The 24,246-nt window shown below is 34.6% G+C and overlaps 2 protein-coding genes across 3 annotated transcripts; one reads left to right on the forward strand and one right to left on the reverse strand.

The window, feature by feature from the left end:
- The first annotated feature begins 4,718 nt into the window (after positions 1–4,718).
- On the forward strand, positions 4,719–15,439 carry LOC107814121 (uncharacterized). Its single transcript, XM_016639453.2, has 11 exons — positions 4,719–4,890; positions 11,016–11,149; positions 12,338–12,416; positions 12,798–12,868; positions 12,987–13,088; positions 13,184–13,273; positions 13,676–13,750; positions 13,853–13,885; positions 13,999–14,079; positions 14,652–14,711; positions 14,802–15,439. Exons 1-11 carry the CDS (start codon positions 4,836–4,838, stop codon positions 14,982–14,984), a joined length of 963 nt encoding a protein of 320 aa, XP_016494939.1. The 5' UTR covers positions 4,719–4,835; the 3' UTR covers positions 14,985–15,439.
- An 89-nt stretch (positions 15,440–15,528) lies between these two features.
- LOC107814099 (signal recognition particle 19 kDa protein-like) lies at positions 15,529–19,395 on the reverse strand. Of its 2 annotated transcripts, none has more exons than XM_016639433.2 (4): positions 19,243–19,395; positions 18,929–19,116; positions 17,905–18,004; positions 15,529–16,095 (listed from the first exon to the last, which is right to left on the reverse strand). In XM_016639433.2, the coding sequence occupies exons 2-4, from the start codon at positions 19,103–19,105 to the stop codon at positions 15,965–15,967; spliced, it is 408 nt and encodes a 135-aa protein (XP_016494919.1). In that variant the 5' UTR covers positions 19,106–19,116; positions 19,243–19,395; the 3' UTR covers positions 15,529–15,964. The 2 variants fall into 2 exon arrangements, with proteins under 2 accessions (XP_016494919.1, XP_016494934.1); XM_016639448.2 differs by having other exon boundaries at positions 18,929–19,109; positions 19,243–19,348.
- Positions 19,396–24,246: the final 4,851 nt, after the last annotated feature.

The raw sequence follows: 24,246 nt of genomic DNA on the forward strand, positions 1-24,246 counted from the left end.
GAGATTTGGAAGAGGAGATTTATATGGAGCAGTCAGAAGGATTTGAAGTAGCTGAAAAGAAACACATGGCGTGCAAATTGAATAAGAGTCTTTATGGATTGAAGCAGGCACCAAGGCAGTGGTACATGAAGTTTGACTCATTCATGAAAAGTCAAACTTACGTAAAGACATATTCTGATCCATGTGTATACTTTAAAAGATTTCCTGACAACAATTTTATTATTTTGTTATTGTATGTGGATGACATGTTAATTGTAGGAAAAGATAAGGAGTTGATCGCAAAGTTAAAGGGAGATTTGTCCAAGTCATTTGATATGAAGGACTTGGGCCTAGCACAACATATTCTAGGTATGAAGATAGTTCGAGAGCGAACAAGCAGAAAGTTGTGGTTATCTCAGGAGAAGTACATTGAACGTGTACTCGAACGCTTCAACATGAAGAATGCTAAGCCAGTCAGTATACCTCTTGCTAGTCATACGAAATTAAGCAAGAAGATATGTCCTACAACAATGGAGTAAAAGGAAAGCATGACCAAAGTTCCTTATTCCTCCGCCGTTGGAATTTTTATGTATTCAATGGTATGCACTAGACCTGATATTGCTCACGCAGTTAGTGTTGTCAGTAAGTTTCTAAAAATCCTAGAAGAGAACATTGGAAAGCAGTCAAGTGGATACTCAGGTACCTGAGAAGTACCGCGGGAGATTATTTGTGCTTTGGAGGATCTGATCCAATCTTGAAGGGCTATACAAATGCTGATATGACAGGTGACATTGATAACAAAAAATCCACTACTCGATATTTGTTTACATTTTCAGGGGGGCAATATCATGGCAGTCGAGGTTGCATAAGTGTGTCGCACTTTCTACAACTGAAGCGGAGTATATTTTCACTATTGAAGCTGGCAAGGAGATAATATGGTTGAAACAATTCCTTCAAGAGCTTGGATTGCATCAGAAGGAATATATCGTCTATTGTGACAGTCAAAGTGCAATAGACCTTAGCAAGAACTTCATGCACCATGCAAGGACCAAACACATCGACGTGAGACATTACTGGATTTGAGAAATGGTAGAGAATAAATCTCTAAAAGTTTTATAGATTTCTACAAGTGAGAATCCCGCAGATATACTGACCAAGGTGGTACCAAGAGACAAATTCGAAATGTGCAAAGAACTTGTCGGCATGCACTCAATCTAGCTAGAAGTCCAGTGTTACCTCTTTCAGGTGACTGGGTTTGGAGGGGGAAATTTGTGGGGTCCATCCCCATAAATGAAAGAAAGAAAAAAAAGAAAGGAGTCCCTCCCCATAAAGGAGAAAATGTAAGATTCATTAGGATTCACTTGATTTGCAAATCTGCAAATTGTCAAAATAGTAGGCACTCAATACTATAAAAGTAGAGCTTCGGCTCTCATGAGAGGGAGCGATATTGTAGTGAGGTGCGAATATCAAAAGAGAGTTATTTTTTTTAGTGTTGTAGTGATCATTGGAGTATTTTACTCAGACCTACAAAGTGTAAAATCCCTTGCTATAGTGATATCAATTGCTTCTCTCGGGGTCGTGATTTTTTCCTTTATTCAAAAGGGTTTTTCACGTAAAAATCTTGGTATCGTTGTCACTCTTTTATTCTTGTTGATTATCATATCTCGGTGCTACGTTATTATTTCGCTTTTATTATCGTGGATATTATTTTTGTAGGGAGTTTATTCCCAACAGATTATAACTTCGACCAAATAGAATCTTTCGTACCCTTAAGTTTGCATCTCTTAACTCAAAAATTTTCGGTTTCTATTTCTTAACTCAATAATTCTTTAGGATGCATTGGATAATATTTTAATATCGCCGGGCACAAATTTTGTAGCAGCTGATGCAAGATTTACGCACGTATACGAGAATATTTTACTCTTTAAAAATATATTAAATATTAGATAAAAATTTATTTTGATTAAATTCATAATATTTAGCACTTTGAAGTTAAATAAATTTTTGGATATTAAGTCTTTTCTGTAGTAACTCCTAACATTTAATTAAGAATTTAAAATCGAGTAAGATTTACTTATATAACTTTTTTCACTTGAATTGATAAAGTAACTATAACCTTTAATTTAATTCATACGCAAAGAAGAAAAGTGAAAATTCAAATTCAATCCACTATTATCAAGATCTAATGATCTGAATTGATACCATCACGAAAAGTGTCTCGTAAATTAAATTGATCTCAACTTTCTGATACCTCCGAAAACTGGTTGGTGACATTTTTGATTGAAATAAAAATACGAAGGCTAACATTGTTAGAGCAAGGATCTGGTCTTCGTTATGATGCTATTACAAGATATCATGCGATAACTATTTGTTGGTTTAGGCATTTTAAGTTTAATAAGGATACGTCCAAGTTTTGTACAATTATTGAAGAAGTAGACTCTATAGCTATTTTAATAGTACATTTTATTGCAGCTCACTGATGTTGTTAATTAGTGAACTATATGCACGCTGGGAGAGTAAGTAATAGCTCATGATGTTTTTGACACGAATATAGATATATGTAAAAATTTACTAAAATTTTAATAAATATTCAAATTTGAACTCATAATTTTAAAAGTAATGAATTCAATATTAACAACCTTAAGGTTGCACCCATCAAATTAAAATTCAGTGTAATTTAGTTTATATGGATCGCATTTGGGCAATATGCTTTGACACGGTTCCGGTTTACTGGTCAAGTCTAATAATAAAGCATCAAAGGGCATTCATGGGGCAATAATTCTTCCTTTATAAAATTAGCTAAATAGGATAGGTCAATATTAATAACTTTTGTACTCTTTTCTTTAATTTTTTATTCTTATAAATCATTTTTATTAATGTTTATGTTATTTCTTAAAGTTTTATATTTAATTATATGGGATACCCTAAAACTAGTTTATATTAAAAGCACGAAGTTGTTTGAAGAAATATTGTTCATTTTTTAATCCTTTGTAAGTGTATTTTAGGTTACAAAATCTATAACCGAAAGGGGTTAAACTCTAGTACCTTAAAACTACAATCAACTAGACTGTAGCTAAACTTTCAAGACTTTGAACTCTAACCTATAAAGCAACTCTAATTCTCTAGAATTGTTTACCTACGAAAATACTTGTCAAAAGCAAAATAAGTTATTATTTATGAATAATGAATCAAAACTCAATAATTATAGATTAACATATTATCTTCATGATCAGATCCGCTTCTTGAGTTATGCAGTGAAAACATTTTCTTGCTATGATCGCTATTTGCCGTCAATGATTCTGAAATAGTGTGAGCAACAGCAACAATACGATGCTTTATATAGGCGTAAAAATTGGCCGAAATACTCATCCAATTTTTGCACAAAAATCTAAAAGAACTCTCGTAAGGAAAATCAATATTCCTAAAAGGACTTGATTTCTTTCCTTAAATATCTCATAGTCAAATTCAATTTCCCTACTTCAAACACCTTTCTTCTCATGCTAATATTGTTTCCATAAATTGAATCCTTATTGAATACGAATTCTTTCAGCTGGTAAAATTTCTTGTAGCACAAGAATCAATCCTTCCATAAATATTGCTAAAGAATTCTACATTAGAAATGTATTTGTAGCTCTGATCAATTGTCACATACAGTTCCTGGTCATCAGAATAATTTATTAGTACACCAATGATTCGTCAATGATTGTTGATCATTAAAATCAATTTTAGTTTAGCTTAACACACCTAAAACACAGTAAAAAGGGCATTAAAGTTTAAAACATGATTTAAGTTTTAGATGTTACTATCTGCAAAACAAAAAACTAAACTTAATGCTAAATAAAAGAAAGACCTTACGAAGTATTATTAAATATTTGATCCCATTATGGTAATTAATTAAAATAGTGGCCTAATAACCAGTTATTGTATCCTATTAACCACGTAAACAAAAAGAATAATTATGCTGAAATATTATTAAATTATTAGTCCTACTTGTGTAACGTTATATGGTATGTAGCTGAATATTCAAATGCTAAGAAAATAATTTTAAGTGGATTTTAGTTTATAGCTAAAGTGTGCGTTCATTTTTATCGCAAAATGAAAATTAATAAATGCAGTAATTTATATGCTGTTGTATTAATAATTTAATATTAATTCGTAGATCAATCAGCACTCAAATCAGTGATTTAATCTCAGATAATGAAGAAATTCAGAATGAAAATCGATAACGAACGCAATGAATTCGAATTTTCTCAATGAAACAATGACGAACAATGATAGAACATATGATTTCTATTTTGGGTCTCAAAGCATCTAATGAACAGTAATAAGGAAAATTTTCAAAACCCTATTAAATTTGATTTGAGGTGTGATTCGTGATTTTGATGTTGTTATGCATGATTTGAGGCCTTGAATAAATTCGTATTATGTGATGAGACTTGTTAGTATATTCGAACGGGATCCCGAGGGGCTCGGTAAGTTTCGGATAGGTTTGGATTGTGTTAAGCTCATTTGATTCAAACCGTGGACTTCATCTTCTAAAAGTGAGATTTTTCGACGAGAATTCGAATTAATTAGAAGCATAAGGTAGATCGTTAGATACATAACATAAAAGAAAAGTACATAAGTCAAAGGGTAAAGTGGACCACCAGTCAACAGTTAATTCTCTTTACTTTCATCAACCAACTGTAAACTGTAAAATTGGGTTCAGACAAAAGTAAATTTGTGTAATTAAGCCATCGCATAACACGCAACTTTCCAAATTAAGGCAGGCGTTAAATAAAAGGTCTAAAGTTCGCCGGAGATATTGAAAATTCAACAAATTCGCTCCACCGCCGGCAGCGCCACCACACCGAAACATGGCGATGCAAACCGGCGTCGCCACTTCTAAAGTACTGATACTCGTCGGCGCAGGTAATTTCTCCAAAAACATATAAAGTTCGTAACTTTATATCTTTATATTCCAATTATAGTTGCTTTATTCTAGTAGTCAATTGAAAGGAGGAAAAAAGAGAGAGATTCGTTTTGGTTCTGAAGCTTGATGAAATAAGCTTAATTCAGCTGATAACTTGGAACCTTGATCTAATAGAAAATCAATCAAGCAACTACGCTTTGTTCATAGTTAAGGTGGACTATATGAATTTTCTATATTCATTCTGCTCAATTGAGTTAATTGAGTACTCAGATAATTTTCTTTATTATGGTAGCCTCCGGCCAACTTGCATGCATTTCGACCTATTTCATCCGGTATTGGGTAACTCATGCTTAGGCAGATGGGAAGATGATTATCTAGTGTTTTCTTTTTTATGACAGTGGTCTTTGGGCCAGTTTGCCGCACCCCTACTAATCGAAGTAACACATAAGACGAGATTTGCTCGCAAATTAGCTTAGATTTCAACCGGTGGCTCTGATACAATGTTAGCTGCCATGGATATGGAAATCAAAGCTAAGAAGAACAATCTGAAAGGAGGAAATCAGAGAAAAGCTACATGCATTTCTGAAAAACTTAGCAACTGTACAGAGTCGACTACTATTTATAACAACCTAACCGACTTACTTAATTGTCAACTAACTAACTCTCTAACTCTAGTTTAATATTACATTAAAATTAACCACAGTTAACTACTAGCTTATTGCTCAGCTGCTGATTAACACTCCCCTCAAGCTGATGGTTGATACAAGTTCTTCAACCCTAGCTTATTCAGCAGATGATCATGTTGAGCTTTTCCCAAACCTTTGGTAAGTATATCTACTAGTTGATCTTCACTCTTCAGTGTTAACATACTCAATTTTTAGCAGACCTTGACTCAGCTTCTCTCTCACAAAGTGGCAATCTATGTCAATGTGTTTTGTCCTCTCATGGAAGATTGGATTTGCTGCAATTTGGATTGTTGCTTTACTATCACATGTCAGAGTTATAGGGGGTTCAACGTTGACACCAAGTTCACTAAACAGTCCTCTACTAGCCAGGTGACTTCTGCTGCATATGATGCCATGCTCCTAAACTCAGCTTTTGCAGAACTTCTGGATATAGTACTCTGCTTTTTGGATTTCCAGGATATCAATGCACTTCCAAACTTTACCAAATACCCTGTGACTGATTTCCTAGTTTGTATACATGCCCCCCAATCTGAGTCACAATAGGCACTTAATTGATTTGAAGATTCGGAAGGCAAGAACAACCCCAGTCCAGGAGCCTCTTTTATGTACTTTGCTACTCTTAGTGCTGCTTCCATGTGAGAGCTTTTAGGACAATGCATATACTGACTAAGAACCCGAACTACAAATGCAATATTAGGTCTTGTCATAGTGAGATACAACAATCTTCCAATGAGCTTTTGATAAGCACCAAAATTGTTAAGAACTTCATCTACCTGAGTGTTGTCATTCTTGAAGCAGCTATCATACTCCACTGAAGTTAACTTCTGATTCAGCTCTAGTGGTGTTCCAGCTGGTTTTGCACCACTCAAACCTGACTCAGAAATTAACGCTAGGGCATATTTTCTTTGACACATAAGGATTCCTTTCTTGGACCTTGCAAACTCAATCCCTAAGAAGAACTTAAGTTCTCCTAGATCCTTCATTTGGAATCTCTTCTTGAGGTCTGATCTAGTACTACATAATAGCTGTTGGTTGTTCCCAGTGATCATCTCTTCTTGAGGTCTGATCTAGTACTACATAATAGCTGTTGGTTGTTCTCAGTGATCAGAAGATCATCAACATGTACCAATATGACAACTATATCATCCTCAGCCTTCTTTGTAAACAATGAGTAATCATAGTGACTTTGTTGAAAGCCCATGTGGAGTAGAGCTTCTGTCAACTTCATATTCCACAGTCTAGGTGCCTTCTTAAGCCCATAAAGGGACTTATGTAGTTTGCAGACCTTCCTATGTGTCTCCCTCTGTCTAGCAAACCCCTCAGGTAATTGCATATAGACTTCTTTAGTAAGATCTCCATTGAGAAAGGTATTGTGGACATCCATTTGAAAAATCAACCACTGTGTTGAGGCTGCCAAGGCAATAACAGACCTAATAGTCACTATCTTCGCCACAAGGGAGAAAGTTTCTCCATAGTCCAAGCCTTCCTTCTAGCTATAACCTTTTGCCACTAGCCTGGCTTTGAACCTCTCTACTTCACTAGATGCTTTGTACTTAATTCTGTAAACCCACCTGCAACCAATAGGAGTCTTCCCAGGTGGCAAATCTACAATACTCCAAGTGTGATTATCCTCTAAGGCTGCAATTTCCAACTTCATTGCTGCTATCCATTTAGGATTAACTGCAGCTTCTGTGAAGGAAGTTGGTTCTGAAAGAACTGAATAGGCTGCAAGTGCTTGCTTATAGGATGGAGTGACATGAGAGTAATCCACATAAGAAGATATAGGATAACTGCATTTAGAGCCTTTAGAAATAGTGACATAGTCTTGTAGCCACAGAGATGGCTTGCTTGGTCTAGATGATCTTCTGTGTTCTGCAGGAAGCTCATCAACTTGTTGAGGAAACACAGGTGTATTATGACTGACATTAGGTAATTGACTAACAACAGAAGGAGTTATAGAAGTAGCTTCTTCTGAGTCTGTTGTAGAGTGAGGAGCTCCCTGAGAAGAGTCTGCAGACAACTGATTTGAACTAGTGTCAATAGACACTTATGTTGCTTGTGTTGCTGGGAAGGAGAAGTGATGTAGCTCAGAGTAGGAGATAACAAATCTAGGATAGGAAATACAGGACTTCCAGTAGCTGTTGCATGCTTGAAGGGGAAAATATCCTCTTGAAACACAACATTCGTGTTGACTATGAATGTTCTTGAATGCAAAGTGTACAACAAATACCTCTTTTGAGTGGAGGAGTATCTTAAGAACACAACAGGTAGAGAACTTATCCAGCACTTGAGGACTGGTGGCATAACATAAGCAGCCAAAAACTCTGAGATGAGACAATGAAGGAGGGTGCAAACACAATATCTCAAATGGTGATTTGTATCCAACAACCTTAGAAGGCAGTCGATTTAGTAAGTATACTGATGTAGCAACACATTCTCCCCAAAATCTTAAAGGTACAGTAGCCTGAAATTTGAGTGATCTAGTTATTTCCAAGATGGTTCTGTGTTTCCTTTCTGCCATCTCATTCTGTTGGGGTGTATAAACATATGTGCTTTGATGTAAAATATCAAGACTAGATAACAGACTCTTAAACTCAGTACTGAAAAATTCACTTCCATTATCAGTTCTTAGAACTTTTACAGTCGTAGAGAAGACATTTTTTGCTTGATTAAGAAAATCTCTTAGGACTACAATAGCATCTGACTTAGAGTGTAGTAAGAAGACCCAAGTATACCTTGTATAGTCATCAACTATGGTGACAAAATATTTCTTACCATCATGTGTGGGCACTCTATAAAGTCCCCATATATCATAGTGAACTAGTTCAAACACGAATTTTTTAGTGGTACTGCTTAGCTGGAAGGGCAACTTGGTTTGTTTGGCTACAGAACAGACAATGCAATGATGAGGATCAACTGTTGTGAGTCTGCTTAGTGCTTCTACTCTCTTTATTATATCTAAAGGGGCATGTCCTAACCTTTTATGCTACAAGGGGCTAGAAACAGAAGTACGCGAAGAAACTGACATAGTATTTACTGTGTTAACACACTTATTTGTTGCCTGAAGTAGATCTTGTTTTGAGGTGCCTCCTTGCAGAATGTACAACCCATGTTCTTCTCTATCAATCCGCATCACCTGACCACTGAAGAGGTCCTGAAAAATACAGAAGTCAAGGAAGAATCCAACCATACACTTGAGCTCCTTAGTGAGTTTTGAGACTGACAATAAGTTGAACTTAAAGTCAGGAATGTACAGAACATTAGAAATCTCCTGGTTACTTAATACATAAGTGCAACCTGTGTGTGACACTGGCACAACATTTCCAGTAGGCAAATGTACTTTGTTTGCTTCTGTGTTTGGAAGTGGTCTGTGAGTATGCAACATCTCTAAACTTGAAGTCATGTGGTTTGAAGCCCCAGTGTCAACTATCCACTTACTATTGACACATTGAGACAAAAGCATTCGCATGATTTAGAATACCTGATGCAACAACTTTGTCTGATCCTTCTGAGCTCCCTTTAGAAAGTAGATGAACAATTTGTTGATATTGCTCAGGAGTGAAAACAGGAGCTAGATGTAGCATCTGCTGGAAGAGAGCAGGCTGGCTCATTTGTTGTGCTGTACCTGAGTTAGATGATCCACTTCCTCTAGATTGTTGATTGACAGTAGGTGTCACATTGGTAGCCATATTACATATCTCTGCACATGTAATTTTTGCATTGCCTGCATAATTGGCATATTGTCCAGGACTAACTCCTTTTCTTTTGGCCTTGAAGTCAGGAGGATATCCAATCAATTTGTAACAATTTTCTTTTGTATGTCCCTTATAGTGACAGTATTCACACTGAACTTGGCTCTTTTTGGATTTATAATTTCCAGCATTACTCACATTCTTACTGCTATACAGGGTTGTACTCTCCAAAGCCTCAGTAACCTGAGCAACTTGTGTTGTGCTTGTGAGGTTTCTTTGACTTTCCTGATCTACTAATAAGGAATAGGCTTTGTTTATACTAGGGAGAGGAGACGTCATCATGATCTGACTCCTTGATTGAGAGTAAAACTTATTCAACCTAGTGAGAAATTGAAGAAGTCTTTGATACTCAAAGTGTTGAGCATACTGTTTAGATTCATGACAAGGACAGTCGGGACAAGGCATGGGGGCATCAAACTCATCCCACAACTCTCTAAGCCTTGAGAAGTAGTCAGTTATAGTCATAGTCCCTTGGGTCAGTGTCTTCTCTGTGCAAATACAGGATTCTCGAACCATTTACTTTATCAAACCTGTCTTTCAAATCCTCCCAAACTTTATGAGCACTAGACGCATACAAGACACTATTCAACAACCCTGGTCTCACAACATTCATTATCCATGAGAGAACTATAGCATTAACTTTCTCCCATAGATCATGAAGCTCAAATTTAAACTTAGGAAATCTGCCATCGACAAAACCTAGTTTACTTTTACCTAGCAAGCCAATTCTCATTGCACGACTCCACAAGGCATAATTGTTTGATCCAGTAAGTTGAAGAGTAATCAGAGAACTACCTGGTGTATCTGTTGGTTGCGGTACAAAGGGTGGTTGCGATCGATGGTGGGAAATGTAGTAATTCCAGCCGTGAAATTGCCAGTAGTTGAAGTTGTGGCAGTGTGAACGGGAGTAGTATTGTTGAGTTGTTCATCTCCAATCGCCATTGTTGACTGAGAAATAGCTTTAAAGTAAGTAGCTCACAAACCCTAGCTTCAATCGAAGGTTACTCTAGCTCAATTCAGCACTCAATTGCAGAATCGAAGTAACACATAAGACGAGATTTGCTCGCAAATTAGCTTAGATTTCAACCGGTGGCTCTGATACAATGTTAGCTGCCATGGATATGGAAATCAAAGCTAAGAAGAACAATCTGAAAGGAGGAAATCAGAGAAAAGCTACATGCATTTCTGAAAAACTTAGCAACTGTACAGAGTCGACTACTATTTATAACAACCTGACCGACTTACTCAACTATCAACTAACTAACTTTAGTTTAATATTACATTAAAATTAACCACAATTAACTACTAGCTTATTGCTCAGCTGCTGATTAACAAAAGATAATCACCTACTGTTTTTGCGTCCGGTGAGATTTGAACCTGAGATCTCGTGGTTCTCCTCCCACTTTATTGACCACTAGGCTACATCTTTGAGTATTACATTGGTCGTTAAGCTATCCAAACCCTCCGTTATATCCAACCTTTACATTTTCTAGAGGAGTTACCTCTAATTGTACCATAGAGCAGAAATTTCATTACGACTCGATATAATATTGGATGTTGGGGAAGAAAAGCAGTCTTAGATTATTAGCATCTTCAAATTTTTGTCGCAGTTTTTGATCGGAGTTAATAGTTCCTTCAAATGGTATAGGTTCTTTTTGGGACGTGACAAATTTGGTTGTGGTGTAGGTTTGACTGGGTCAGTCATATTGAAGAGTGGAAGATTATCTGATCTTATCTCACAACTTCAGGAGGTGATAAATGGAGTGAATGCGGCTGAGACATCACCTGGTAGATATGATACTGCTCTTCTAGCAGCTCAGGTATACATTTATGGTTTTGTTACATTGATCTTGTGCTTATCGAAGTAGATTCATCAGATGTTTTGAAGGTAAAGCATATAAAACAAGATAAAGAGAAGAAACATACAATTTTATTCAACACATTATGTAATGTGTTACTTCAGATTTAGTCGTGGGGGGGGGGGGGGAACTAATCACATGATTCACGGAAAGCCATTTAGCCATGTCAAAAGCTTTTAGCATAAAGTATACTTCGAAACTTGTTGGTACCATCTTCGTTCCTCGAAATAGAAGAGCATATTATTTTTGTTGACCTGAAATAAATAATACTAATAAAGAAAAGATTCCTCTTTGTAATAGTTTAAGCTTTTAATAAGGCAGTCACACAATTCAAGATGGTAGCATAGTACGCAGACGTCCTGGGTTTGACCTCCATCCATCAGCAAATAAAATATTCAAGAAAAACAATCAGAATAGAGGGCATAGTGGTAACCTTGATAAATAAATAACTAAATGAAAAAGTCTTACTTCTAATGACTTAAGCTTTTAAACGAGCTGGTCAGTGGTCAATACAGTCAACAGCTTTGAAGCATTATTCTTACAAAATATGCTTCACCAAAGAACTTGATTTCTGCTTGTTAATGTGCATGGCAGTTATATGTTCTCTTCACTTCAGAGTTCATTGTGTGCGAAACATAGATAGAACGTAATTTTAGTTCTGAATTCACTAGCTGTAGTTTGATTACTTCTTTCTTTTTCTTGTCACACTCAAACAACTCCTGATTTGCACTTTATAAGATGGAGCCAATATGGTTGATACTTGATGGAAAGTTTCTTTTACTGAATTGGTAGCCTTCTTCTGGAAGCAAATGCAAAGCTTGGAGTTGTTGTTTGATTTAGAATTCGCAAAAATTTTACTGATAATAAATGGAATATGCAAAAACTTTTTGCCTGGTCTTCCATGATGTTGAAATTTTGAGGCCTGCCGAACTTCTTTGATATCATAGAGCTCCTCTTAAATGATACTTCAATCAATCACTATGGTTCGGCGATGTGAATCCTCTATGTATGTTACTTATCTAAAAAAGAAAGAAGGGGCAGTGCTATATGTTAATGTAATGTTACAATTAACAAGTACTAGCATGTTTCTTATATAGCTCCACTTTGTTACCTCATCCAAGCCTTTCTTGGTTCTGATATTGCCTTCAGATTCGACAATTAGCACAGGACATTCGGGAGATGAGCATATCAAATCCAATTACTATTTATAAGGATTCTTCCTCCAGTGGTATGTTTTTGTCTTTTTATGTTCATTTTAAATTGTGTTACCCATCTTACTGCAAATGCTGAATTCTCTAGAATGGTGATCTGTAACTTCTTAAATGTACCCTGATGGTTAAGTTTTGAATTATGAAACTACGGTTCCTGTTTTCAACATGAAAAGTGGACGTTCTTTAGGCCCTGTTTGTTTGTAGTCTTCCTTAGTCAAGAGGAATATTTCCTTACATTTTTGTTTCCTTTTCTTCAATATTGCTCTTTTATCACGTACCAAAGAGCACACCTGCCCCAGTTGGGGCTAGAATACTAGGAATATAAATACCCTACTTGTCCTTTATGGACGATCCAGTTGAAATAGAGCTGACATGGTTATGGGCCTTTGTTTTTTTAGGGAGCTATGCTTCTTACATTCTTCCAGCTGCGGCAGTTGGGGCGATGGGATATTGTTACATGAAGTGGAAGGCAAGTATTCACTGCTGCAGTTTGTATCTATTGGCACCCCAAGGATTTATTTTTGAGTTTTGTTACATTCTTTATATAGTTGTTATAAATCACATGTGCTCTTGCTAATCTTCCACAGGGTTGGTCATTTTCTGATGTAATGTATGTCACAAAGCATAATATGGCGAATGCTGTTGCATCTGTGTCTAAGCAGTTGGAGAATATATCTGAGGCATTGGCTGTGAGTCAAGGATTTGTCAACAATTTCGTGGATGATCTGTGTTATATATGCTAACAGCTGTTCTCATTCTTCTTTCACTTCTATTTCTTTTGTAGTCTACAAAAAGAAATCTGACGAAGAGGCTGGAAAACTTAGACTGGAAGCTAGATGAGCAAATTGAGACATCAAAACTTATTACTAATGATGTAAGGAGAACAGCATTTCTTCCCATTCTCCTTTTAACGTTGAAGTATTAGGATGGATTCTTTCATCTTATGGGTAAAGTAGTTTTGCGTAATTCCTGTTTTCTCACCAACATGCCAAAGGTAAAAAGATATTAGGTTCTCTCTCGGTTGTAGTGAAGAATTTTTTTTGAGGGGAATGAGGTAAGAATCAACTCCTTTGTAAAACTTGAGAGACGTATAACAGAAAATTACTGGGAGAAACTTGCCATAAGACCTGAACTTTGTTGGTTGTATGTCAAAATAGAGATCACAGATTAACTATCACCGGCAACTTGCGTGAATATCTTAGTAATAGATTTTATGTATCGAGGCACGAGGAGACTTTGTTTGTCAATGCTCAACATCAGATGTTTCTTTATGCAGGTGAGTGACGTTAAGGCTAATCTGAATCAAATTGGTTTTGATATAAACTTAATCTATGAGATGGTGTCTGGACTGGTAAGTACATTGCTTGACAAATTGTATCAATATGGTAGTGCTAGCAAAAAATCTGCTGGCAAGTCATTTTGTAATTTTTCAGTTGTTGCTTAAATTTGGCAGGAAGGGAAGATTGAGCTTCTTGAGAGTAACCAGGTGAATATCTGAATGTGTTTGTAACATGCTATTTGCCCCTTTTCCTATGCTCTGTCTATCGTTATTGCAGTTGCTTTACAAGTTGTGCTTGTTTATTTTTCCCCACCCCACAGGATGTGACTAATTCTGGTTTGTGGTACTTGTGCCAAGTTGCTGGGGGCATTAAGGATGATCAAAATCCTAAAGTTATTCAGGTATTTTTTGTGTTCATATATGAAAGCCTTTTGACTATTGTTGTTCTTCCTCTTTGTTCTCTTTCTTCCTCCCACAAGGAAAACAAGGAGCATCTTGAGGCTTTTCTTGTCTTTTCTCCATTGCGTTTTGAATGCTTGCTTGCATGTTTCTATCGCATTTTGAATCAGTGTTTGCATTTCCGATTACTGTTGTGATCTCTGGTTATCACTGTGTCTTTTCCATTCTGCCGACCATTGACTTTCTCCTTTGGTGCTTGGCGAATTATCCTATTAGATTACTCGAAAGGACTTTGTAATTGACCTAAACCATAAAGACATGTAATTATGCTGCTGCTAAGAAAAACTTTGGCGTCTTTGCATGATATCAGATGTTATTGGTTGTAATAAAAACACGATCTCTTGGAAATTTTTGATGTTTGTTACTCCTACTTTTTGCTGGCTATGCATTAAAATAGAACTGCAGTTTTGCTGTCTCTTTCTTTGTGGGAAAATATTCCATTTGCCCTTCATTGTTCCTATTTGTTCAAAATGTAAACATGTATTCTTATTTTGGCAATTGGAATTCCGGAAAGGGCATCGAGGCTAAGCTGATAGAGCATTCAAAGGTGACTCCCAAGGAAAACTGGGTGAAGGTACATTGACTCTGTCGAACCTAATTAACTGGGTTTGGTTGTCCATTCAATGGTTCACAAGGTCTAATCAAACGATTTATTATAATTCAGGGGCTTGAGTTCATTGCTGAATCTAATGAATCAAGTGTGCCACCAAAATCGGTTACTGATACAGAAGGAAAATTTCTTAGTGACAATTCTGCTAAAGGTCCAGTTGCTAGCAAAATGAGGATTCACAGGTCTTATCCTGTTGGGTTGTCTTTAACAAGGAACGTGTTGGGTCCAGGATTCTGATCTCAGCTTTTCCTCTATTCACAGTTAGATTACTTGGATGTGATTACCCAATTCATTTCGTTTATATTGATCCACAGCTGGTTTATTTGTGCGCCTGTGGTCGCCGACAACATCATATATACACGGTTGTCTTGTTTGTGCTTTTTTCCCCCCTTCCTTTTGAAGGTCGTATAAAGCTGTATTTGTAAAAATATAATAAATGCATTTCATTTTGGTCATAGATGGTTGTCTTGTTTGTTCTTTTCTTTTTCTTCCTTTTAAATGTCGTATAAAGCTGTATTTGTAAAAATATAACAAATGTATGTCATTTTGGTCATAGATTTGGTGCCGGAATGTAGGGGATAAACTTTGTAAAACTGTGCTAAAAACTTGCTTGGATAGCCTGGCCATAAGAATTCCAGGGAAACCGAATATGTATTTTGTTTGCACTTCTTTGGAGTATGTTTTTAATCCTATGAATTTGAATACATAGAATCAATTTGCTCATCCAAAAAAGGCCCTTAAAGATTTCAATTTGCAACTTTACAGTTCAAGAAATATGTGTTAAAGAATTAAATGCACCACTATTGAAAATCCAAAGGTCGTAGTCCTCGTCACAAAGCATATAAAGAAAATAGACCTCGACGTTGCTTAAACCACTAGGCCAAGATAGAGAATGGATAATGAACACTCAAATCATCAGATTGACGCATATCGTCTTCCCCAACTAATTTGGGATGATACCGTAGTTGTAATCTAGCGCAAATATTAACAATCACCAAAAGGCTAAGTTCGGCCAAAAAAACAACAAAAATGTCCCAAATTCTCAATCGATGGTACAAGTACATTTGATACATTCTTGGATAGCTCATCCGTCCCTTCTTCTTACTTTGCAACATCTCGCAAAATCAAGTCGAGAAGAAAGAACAACACTATTCCGAGAAAAAACAAATCTAAGATCTCCAAACGGTCCGAAGAAATTGAAACATTGCCTCCTGAAACTATCTCTTCTTTTTACCCCCCTTCCCAGATTTTGAAGAACCAGCTGCAGAAGAGGATGCAGGCTCCTGCTTCTTAGTCCTATTAGGATGTCTCCGGACCAACTCTGCAACATGGATCATCAGTTGTTTCCCTGCAATATACAACCCCAGAAGTATTAAAGCTGGTTCAAATAAGCTTTCACAAAACCAAATTACAGGAACAGAACTAGAAAAAACAAGGAAATATCCTCAAATACCACAAACATCAATCAAAGCTGGCTGTATCACATGTACTTTTTCTGACGAGCACAACCGTGCTAGTAACGTTACTTGATTTCTTTCAAAACACAATGACATCTGTCATAATTGAAAACAACCTCCATACGTGCACAATGCCTCACATAACTAGAGGATGTCAATTATTTTAGATAAGCCAAAAAGTTTCATGAATAAAAAACCGAGTTGATATCAAGGAAAAAAGAAAGAAAGAAAAAGAACATGTACAAGAAGTGCATGTGGCTCTCAATTGAATCCATCCAAAAATATTTTATACAAGTAGGAGTTGCTAGGATACTCCCTTAGGATAAAAGGTTATTATATATTTCTCATGTTTTCACATTGAAATACTTTAAATGCTTGAGACCCGAATTACCCCAGTATCACAGAAGCTCCTTCACATCCAATTTAGAATCTTAAGCCAAAAATTAAGCATTTCCCATTTTCTGGCAGGGAAAAACCGTCCAACAATTGTTATCCTGCTGATGTGTGCAATAGCATAAATACCCAAACTGCAGTAGAAAAGATCAATAAAATCTCAAATAGCGCAGACGTATCTCGTAGAGCTTTGTCAGAGAAGATTTCATTTCTCGATTCTGCAGTAGGTTTGAAATGAATTAAACATGCCCTTATCTATTTGAGGTTCGAATACACCTCTATTTCCCCACTTCCACTTCTCGTATCACATACCAATACTTGCAGCATAGTTTCTAGTTAATCCAGCGTTTTCTGCCGAACAAAGACATCGAAACCACCGTCTCCATTCTCTGAAGGGGAAAAACTATGATGCTAAGTTGTCATAGACTGATTGAGCTTGTCCTTTAGTTAAGTATTGATACATTAGCAATTTTACTGAAACTAGACCCTGTTTACTATCCTCAATTTCATGGAAATCCAATGACACAAATCCTGATATACACTCACAACACACTTTTGTTCATCCTCCTACTTATATGGACTTCTCACAATACGGCTTCCCACAGATACCCTTCACAGCCATGTTTATCCTCATGCAAAGGAAAACCAATCCTACTGAGGATCTAATTTCTTCTGTTTGCGTTTGTAAAAACTTGGTGTATACGAATGACATTCCTCACTATTTTTCTTGTAATAAAAGAAAAAACTTAACCTGGAAAAAGAACCATTTCTATTCCAACTTTCCTCCTCTATAGAAGAAAGGAATCCATCAACCAAATCTTGATAACCATTTCCCAACGAGGGCCTTATAGAAAGTGAATACATCCCAACTCCAAATTTCTATCCTTAATGAACACCTGGCAGAGAAAGCATATACTCCTATTCAAGATGTTTCCAAGACCCTCCTACAAAATCATAGTCTACGACTTTCTATATAGAGTTGCCAAAGATAACATCAATTGTGAATGGTGGCTATAGCTTCACAAGAATGGTATATAGAACACTTTTAGGCCATAGATTAATGATGTTCACTTCCCAATTATCATAAATGTTTAAAATTGCTTTTTTATCCATAGGACTTTCTTCCACAATTTAAGAGCATAGAAAACCGACTACTCATTCCATGTCAAACAAACAAGCAGATTGTTAAAGCTTAAAGAAAGCTCAAAAAAAAGTATGAAGTTACTCAACATGTTGTGAAACTATAATGCTTTGCCAAAGTTTTTAACAAGATAAGAGGACAGAACAATGGCTAAAAAAGAACCTACGGGAAGAAATGGCAGGATTGTAAAGGGTTCCATCTTCCTGCTTCAACAAAACTCTCACTCTTCCTCTTTGCATAAAATCTCGCGGATATGCCTTATCAAGCTGTTACAACAGATCAGGAATATAATTACAAACAAATTCTTTCTCATACTTATAAGTTCACTGATTCAAAAGTTTAGAAAACATTAATAAAAACAATATACAATTGCCATCTTTTTTTTTTCTTAATGGCACGTCTCATCCTTATAGGACCAAGGGTGCTCGACATATCACCACAATTAACTTCTTTCTCATAAGTAACAAGAACACTTTGTTTTTAAACAATGAAAATGCTATATTTATTCAGAAATTTGCTTCCACGAGTAAATTTTCACCCAACCAACCATCCGGTGATGAACGCCTTTACTGGGGTTCGGGGGATTTGGTAAACTAAGTTAGAGTCAGTTAATTCCAGCTGTTATTTAAACTCCATTCCCTGAACATCCCCCCCACTCTGTCTTCTGTTGCCCTAATGAAAAAAAGTTGAAAACTTGTAACAAAAAAACCAAATAATTCATATAAGTGATTATGAAGTATTATACTAGTTGCAATTAAGACTGTTGTTATTATTACACTTACATTCGTTCTGGTATTTGCCAGTCATATTGGTCTGGTTATGTGTCTGTATGTTTGTGTAGAAATGCGGCCTTAAAAGATGAATTATTTTAGTAATCCAATAAAATAAGTCTGCTTAGGGCAGATAAATACAGAAGATTCATATCACCAACCCAACTATCTTAGGATCAAGGCATAGTTGAGTGATTGTTACATATATATCTTCTGTTTCCTAATTATCTACGTACAACCAATTATACACTCAAACACGTCGAAGACATAATTCAATAAATAAAAACATGCACTCTCTAACAGCTTAACCTTTTAGATGAGATTATCACACATCCCAATAAAACATAAATATACCGATACACATAATCATACAAATTATATAAACAATGAAACAAGCGAAAGATCGACGAAGAAACAAACCTCGATAGCACAAGGGATTTTGAGGTAGTTGCAGCAATCACTAATCTCGGTAACAGTAGGGTTTTCACATGCTTTTGTCACGCAAATTCTCCTTCCTTCAGCTATTGTCTTCTTTGAATTTATATAAATTGGATACATTATGTTCCACTTCTTGATATTCTTAATTTCACTATCCATCTTTCTGATCTCTACCAAAAAAGCACCAAAAAATTAGAATATTCTTTAAAAAAGGGGTAAATTTAATTATGATTAAGAACAGTATTTACCGTAAAATTGATTGAAATTGGATTGGAATTAAGGAGAAAAGAATGTACCTTGATAAAGGAGAGAATTGAAGATTGAAACTTTTGATCGGATCGAATGAGAACGGGGATTTGCAGAATTCGGTTTTGGTTTGGTGAACTGGGCTGAGTTTTAGGGCTTTTTCTTTTTTTTTAACAGAAATGATGGAATTTGGGCCTTTTATTTGAAGTCCAATTGTTTGATGTAGTCCAACTCTGTTTTAAGGGTGAGGTGTATACCGTCCCGTTTATTTCGGAAGGGAGGTCAAATTTGCTGTACTAATCCTGGATAAATTTTTACTGTAATATTATCTCGATATTAGGAAAAAATAAAAAACAATCCCTTAAACATTAATAGAGTAAACATGAAGGTAATTTTAAATCATAAACAGTAGTTGATGGGTAAATTTGGACCTTGTTCTAGAAGGATTTAGACGTGTTAAATTACCTATATCGCGTTAGAGATCCATTAATAACAACAAAAAATACGAAACCATTTTCTTGTGACAAAGGATATGAATGGACTTAAAAGTGTAGCGGAAGTTGAAATTAAGCAATTTTGGATAGAACAAAGGTCCAACTAAGTTGCAAATAGCAATAGCCAAGATATCATTACAGTTCAAGTACGTAAGACTATAGTTTTGAATTATCTCGATATTAGACGGAAAAAAAAAATATTCCTTTAACTATTAATGGAGTTTTAACGTGAAGGTAATTTTAAACTATAATATGGGTAAATTTAGATCTCTTTCTAGAAATTTGGATGCGTGAAATTTATCTATTTTACGCTGAAATTCCATTAATAGCCAAACAAAATATGATGTAATTTGTTAACACCAAGGATATGAACGCACTAAAAGTATAATGAGCTTAAAGTTAAGCAACTTCAGATAGTGTAGGAACAAATTTAGACGTTTTCCCCAAGGTTAGAAAAAATTGGCCTAATTTTTTCCAGTTATTTAGTAACACGATATTATTATGATTCAAACTGGCGAGAATACAGTTTTGATTATGATCCCTTTACTGTTGAGGTCATTTTCTTGGAATTATTATTATGTGTACATACAAACAAAAACTTTCTTATAGTAAATTTTGTTCAAACAATATTTCTTAATCCAAATTAAGTGAGATGGCGATATGATATAGTTAAATATCTTTGGTTACTACTTATAACTAACAATCTTTTGTGTAAAATAATAAAGGGACAAGTACCCATTCGAGTCCTTTGATTGTTTTCCAAGTTGCTAGTTCTAACACCCAAGTTGTCACATATTTAGAAACTTTACCTTTCGAGCAAATCAAGTTGATCAACCCAACTTCGTTTTGAAGGGTTGTTTCAAGGGATGGGAAGCTAAAAATGATGGAAAATGATGTTAGTATAATCGCTCTCAAAATAGAGTTTTTTTCACTTTTAATTCGCGGTAGAAACTATTTACATTCGGTAGCAGAAAAATTGTATAAAAATTGTATAATTTATATATATATATATATATATATATATATATATATATATATATATATATATATTGGGTGAGAATGAGACAAGTGCACGAATCATTTTTCCATGAGTGTATGAGCCGTGTGGTTTTTAGACCAATTATACCAGAATTATAATACTATAATTAATAATCCCTGAATGAATTCCTATCAAATGAAAAGGCTTTCGAAAAACTTCTCGCAGAATTCAGAATGAAAAACACTTCAGCAACCTTTTAAACTTATTTTCTTAATTATTGAATTGAAGCAGTATAAAAAATTAACTGAAGCGTCTATTCACGACCAAGGTTGTTAGTTTTCATAGTTATAAGAATTTGATTAAGTTGGTGTACATACTTTAGTGTACCACTTGTCTAACTTATGTTTTTGCATGAATATCTCAATGTTCAAGATAAAAGTAACGAGGAGAAAAATCACCTTAGAAAATGAAATATAACGTGTATAATTAAAAGATGTGTTTGGCTATTGTCATTGTTTCATCAGGCCAGCCGCCAACTCCACTTTGCCATGAGACTAATGATTAACACAATTATTAAAAAAATCAAGATTCATAATCAGCCAACATTTTTAGAAATAAATAGGTTGACTATAAAAATATATTACCCAAAATGCCAGCTTTCCCATTATCATAATAACCTGTCAGTGATGCGGTGACGCACTAATTAAAGCTAAACCACTTTGATTATTTATAATTAACTACCGACCTATTCAATTAAATGGATCTTAATATTGTAGTTACGTCACAAATTTCCCAGGTAATATTTACTCTATAATATTAAAAATTAAATTTCATCGCAATCATTCATAAAACAATGATATCACGTTTCGAAATTTTATTTCAGTAGTCAAGTTGATATATATTAGTAGAATAATACTAACAGATAAGTATGGATTTTATAGACTTCTTCAATTGAAATAGCAAAACATTATTAGTATAAAGTAAGACTTCCAAAATAGAGGGAGGGAAAAAATATCATATTATTTGTTTGTTTTTTTTTTTGTAATTGTTTTCTTCAGGAAGAAGTCAGAAGAAATTTTAATTTTGATATTTAAAAGTAGTTGGATGCCAATTTGATAACCAACATTGATTCTTTCATGGAACATATATTCTACCCCAAACCCTTGGTGGTCCTACTACTGGTAGAACTTATATAAAATAATAATATGAAATATGTTTAATATATTTTATTTGTGAATTTAAGAGAAGAGAAAAATGAATTATAAAACTTCAAGTTGCTATGCCCACTAACTCACTGTCCTTTACACAGGATCTTTCTCTTTTCTAAAAAGAAAATTATTCACAGTGCTATTTATTTAACATTTTCTTAAGTTTGCTACTAATATTTGTGTGATAACCTTCTTAAATGTAGTATTATTTAACTTTAATTAAATTCATGCCTACTTGTTAATTTATGATATTGTAACGTAATTTGATTAAGTATTTTGAGTTGTTGAAGCAAATAAAATAGGTCATATAAAAAAAATTAAACCCTACATTTTAGTCTGGTGCAGACTAAATATAACACAGAGTATTGGTTGTTACATGTTGTATTGTATTGTATTATTACAATAAATAAAATATTTATTTTGATTGTTACTTAAATTTAATTGTATCGTATTGTTAAATCAGTCGTTACATAACAATGAATAATGTCATTTTATGAAACGACCGATTTGGTTTGGTCGCGTTAGTCACCTTATTTTTTTCTCTCATCTTATCCTTCCTTATTATTAAATAATCATATTTTATCCCTTATCATACATTTTTATATAATAATTCAACCTCATATCTTTCTTTTTCTATATTACAATCACTATGATTTTTGTGTAATCGATTGGAGAGCACTTGAACTTAGAATGTAATCGATTTGAATAAAAATCTTGAAAAGAAAAATAAAATATAGAAGTATCATGTTTTGAAGGATTTACTATTCACTTTTAGTATTATTTTAATTTTTATATATGAGTATTGGGCTGGGTGAGCTAAGTCGGGTTGGCTCATCCCTATTTTAATTGAATTACTATTTATTAGACTGAAATAAGAAAATAAAAAATCATAAAACAAGAAAATACTACTGAAAAATTATATTTTTCAATCACTATGATTTTTGTGTGAGTTAGTAAAAATTTTATGATATTTGTGTGAGAAAACATAGTTATATGACTTTGGTGAAAAAAAGTCATAGTTATATAATTTTTGTGTGAGAAAACAAAGTTATATGACTTTGGTGAAAAAAAGTCATAATTATATGACAATTTATGAAATTTACCCCGATAATGATACAAACCTTATTTTCCACCTTTGTAGTACTCCATGAAACTTTAGTTTCCTCATAATGTTAGGATATACTATTAAACGTCGAAAAGGGTTTATATTATGCTGAGAATCAAAACCTTCATTTTGTGATTAATAGGAAAAGCATAATTGTGAATTTAATCCTAAGTGTTCTGAATATCGTACCAGTAAATCTAGAGACATATATTTTGTGGTCCCAATGTGGTTTTGGAATTAGCCTATAAACCAAGACAAATAAAAGGTGGTAGGCCTCCCCTTTGAAAAAGACAAAGGAGCTGCCCTTAGAAACTGGAAATTCGTCATGGCCAACTAGTTAATTTGTTGTACAATGTGCAAATTGCAATAAAAGTATAGTAAGAAGAAAAAAAAGAGTGAAAATAACAATATTACAAATAAATATAGCCGAAAGGCCCCGGTGGAGGACACATTGAAAAAATTAGTAAATTATGTGTGAAACCCGAATTACTAGCATGTGAGGCATAAATTGACGAGAAAATAAATAAATAAATAAATAAATAAATAAGTAAATAAATAGGTATTAAGATAGTAAAATTAAGCTAGAAGTATTTGTAATATTGACGAGCTTGAAACACACACTTAAAGTATGCTCGCTAATCAAATATAGTATAGTATAATATCGTATCCACATGAATTAGATTTAAACAGTATTCTCATAGTTTCTAGCTTGATCGTTATTCAAGAAAATCAACAATTGAGGTTTATATGATTTTTAACTAAAATTAACTAAGAATCTAAAGCTATTGACTAATGACAATCGCAACAAAGGTAAGCAAGGAAGTTATTAGTGGGAGAAAATAGGGATTGATATGACAGGCTCAAGATAATTGTTTGGGATCTAACTCTAGATAATTCACTTCTAATGTTTAAGTGAGTCTCTCGAATTCACTCAATTATTAGTTCAAACGTTCAGCAAAAACTCCTCTCTCGATTAAGTCTTAACCTCACGAGATGAACCAATTTAAGCACGTGAAGATATGCAAGAATGCGTAGTGGATTGGTCTTTAGGAGAACCTCTTTCAGTTATTCTCCTAACTAGGTTTAATCATTGATTCAACTAGTCTCTTTCGATTACTAAGCAGAATTAATGAATTCAACCAACAATATAATGCAAAGATATCACAAGTTATGCCTCGCTCGATTACATGAACAAGTGAATATAGATGCAGCAGTTAAATCACCCGAAAACGCTTCAATACATAAAACTAGAGTTATAATCCACAAAC

The sequence above is a fragment of the Nicotiana tabacum genome, chromosome 23, assembly GCF_000715075.1.
Source record: "Nicotiana tabacum cultivar K326 chromosome 23, ASM71507v2, whole genome shotgun sequence".
NCBI classification, from domain to species: Eukaryota; Viridiplantae; Streptophyta; class Magnoliopsida; order Solanales; family Solanaceae; genus Nicotiana; species Nicotiana tabacum.